This window comes from Cupressus sempervirens, chromosome 9 (genome assembly GCF_028749045.1).
Source record: "Cupressus sempervirens isolate cs-2001-9-10 chromosome 9, ASM2874904v1, whole genome shotgun sequence".
Lineage (NCBI taxonomy): Eukaryota > Viridiplantae > Streptophyta > Pinopsida > Cupressales > Cupressaceae > Cupressus > Cupressus sempervirens.
The window spans coordinates 557,709,593-557,712,138 of NC_143126.1; the positions used below are offsets into that span (position 1 = coordinate 557,709,593).

The following is a 2,546-nucleotide window of genomic DNA, read 5'->3' on the forward strand; positions in this document are numbered from 1 at the left end:
AATGCTACATTTTTACTAAGATATTAAGTTACAATTTACTTTTTTGTGTTCCCAGATGGAAAACACAACTGCATACAACAACAACCATTTGGACAAGATGAACTACTTGTTTTTGTAATTGAGAGTAGGGGATATTTTATGTTCAAGACAATTGCACAAGTTCCTCAAGTTCCCAATACAAGGAGTGCAATGTTTGAATTCTTTTTGCTACCATTATTTGGTGTTTCAAGGTTGCAAAATTGCAACATATATATTATAATGATGCATAGATAGAACTAGTTGTTATATATCTCTGTTTTGTGTTTTTATTTTTTCTTTCCCTACTTGCAATACCTCTTAGAATGCTATGTATCTTAGATGGCTATTTCCTAATGTATCATCGTTGATCAATAAAATAAAATGACATGTTACAAAGTCAAAGATGATTTTAATTTTCTTTTTGAAACTGAATGGAAGAAGTGTGTCAAAATGATACACAATAATATGAGACCACTTCTATTATAACATGACCTCTAATATCTCGAATCTCTTTGCGAAGACCAAATAATGTTGAAAATCCAACAACCAATGAGAACTTTTCAGATACTAAAACCGGCCAAGCGGCAAATGCAATGGAATTCCAGATCAATGTTACGCGGCGTCGTCAGAACACAAATAAATCGATCCGATTCTCGAATCCGACCGGGGACGCGGTTCCCTGCTCTTTCCTCTCACTTTACCGTTGCGACCGAAATCTGTCTCTTCCCCTATAAAATCACGACTTCGATCTTCTGAGTGGAGTCACAAATCTGATGACTCGCATTCCTCTGTCTCTCCTCCACTTCTACCCTGTCATGAAACCCGTTTCCTGGGCTGTTTCAGAGCAGTAAATTCCCCTAAAAAATGGTGTTGAAGGGTTTCGTTGAAGGAGGAATAGCCTCAGTAGTAGCAGGATGTTCGACGCATCCGCTGGATCTGATCAAAGTCCGAATGCAACTGCAAGGGGAGCTAAATGTCGGGGCTCCAAAGGGCGGGCCTTTGGCCGTAGGGTTTCGTGTGATCCAGACTGAGGGTTCCATGGCGCTGTTTTCAGGGGTTTCTGCAACCATGATGCGGCAGCTGCTGTATTCGACGACTCGGATGGGGCTTTACGACATCTTTAAGGAGAAATGGAAGGAGGAGGGGAAATCGAGCCTCCCTTTGATGAAGAAGATCGCCGCGGGTTTGCTCGCCGGTGGCGTTGGAGCGGCTGTGGGGAATCCGGCAGATGTGGCGATGGTGAGAATGCAGGCGGACGGACGGCTGCCATTGGAGCAGAGGCGGAATTACAAGAGTGTGGCGGATGCTGTGGCGCAAATGGTAAAGCAGGAAGGGGTTACTTCGCTCTGGACTGGTTCAGCTTTGACTGTGCAGAGGGCTATGGTTGTTACGGCCTCTCAGTTGGCTTCGTATGATCAGTTCAAGGAGACGATCCTTTCGCATCATTTAATGGCGGACGGAATCGGAACTCATGTCACGGCAAGTTTTGGGGCTGGATTTGTAGCCGCCGTGGCTTCGAATCCTATTGATGTCATCAAGACGCGGATCATGAATATGAAGCCAGATCCGGGGCAGCCGGTGCCTTATAATGGGGCTCTTGATTGTGCTTTGAAGACTGTCAGAGCCGAGGGTCCTATGGCGCTTTACAAAGGGTTTATTCCAACGGTTACTCGGCAAGGGCCCTTTACCGTCGTCCTTTTCGTCGTTCTGGAACAAGTTCGGAAGGTTTTGAAGGATTTTGATTTCTAGATTTTGTTTCATTTTGGATGTCTCGAGATTTCAATGGATTTCGGGAAATTCTGACATTAATTGATTTTAGCAGCCCTCTTCTGTTGTCTCTTGCGCTCGATCCAAAATATTCATTTATGTTCTTGTTTTTTATTTTTTAATTAAAAAAGTCTCCTTTCTTCTAAATTCGGATACTGACAGGAATGATTAAGATGACATCTGAAATCTAAATTTTCCAAAATAAATGTATAGCTTGGATTCGTTGTCGTTGAGTCTTTCTTTCAATTCGGATACCGCGGGAATAATCCTGCAAATAATTTTATAGATTGGATTGGTTATCTTTTCTTTAAATTTGGATCTGCGGTAATGGATTTTTTTGGCTCCTCTGTCAGTAAATTTGCAGGTTTACCCTGGACGAGAGTTTTTTATGGCGTCTTCCCCGGCCTTTCTACAGTGTTTTTATTTCAATTTGGGAAGAATTTGGGGGGCTGATTAAAGAATTCATATTGGGAATAGGAAGACTGTGATTGAAGAACTGATATGGGGGAGTCTGTGTAGGAAGTGTCGGGGGAAATTTTGAGGGTTTTTGTTAATTTGAAATTTGAACGTGTTAGTTAAAAGGGAATTTTGCTGAACTGCACCTAATATTTGACCTGTTGTAGAAAATTATGTGTTGACAAAACGCTTATATCCTGATCAAACATTCAACCCATCACCACCAATCATTATATATTTCTAATTTTTTTATTTTGTTGGTCTATGAACAATATCAATTGCCACCATCACCAATCAATGTATAT

The 2,546-nt window shown here is 41.5% G+C and overlaps 1 protein-coding gene across 1 annotated transcript; it reads left to right on the forward strand.

The window, feature by feature from the left end:
* Positions 1-612: 612 nt before the first annotated feature.
* On the forward strand, positions 613-1,932 carry LOC149539867 (mitochondrial uncoupling protein 5-like). The gene has a single exon (XM_089801067.1). It carries the CDS (start codon positions 883-885, stop codon positions 1,765-1,767), a length of 885 nt encoding a protein of 294 aa, XP_089657193.1. The 5' UTR covers positions 613-882; the 3' UTR covers positions 1,768-1,932.
* Positions 1,933-2,546: the final 614 nt, after the last annotated feature.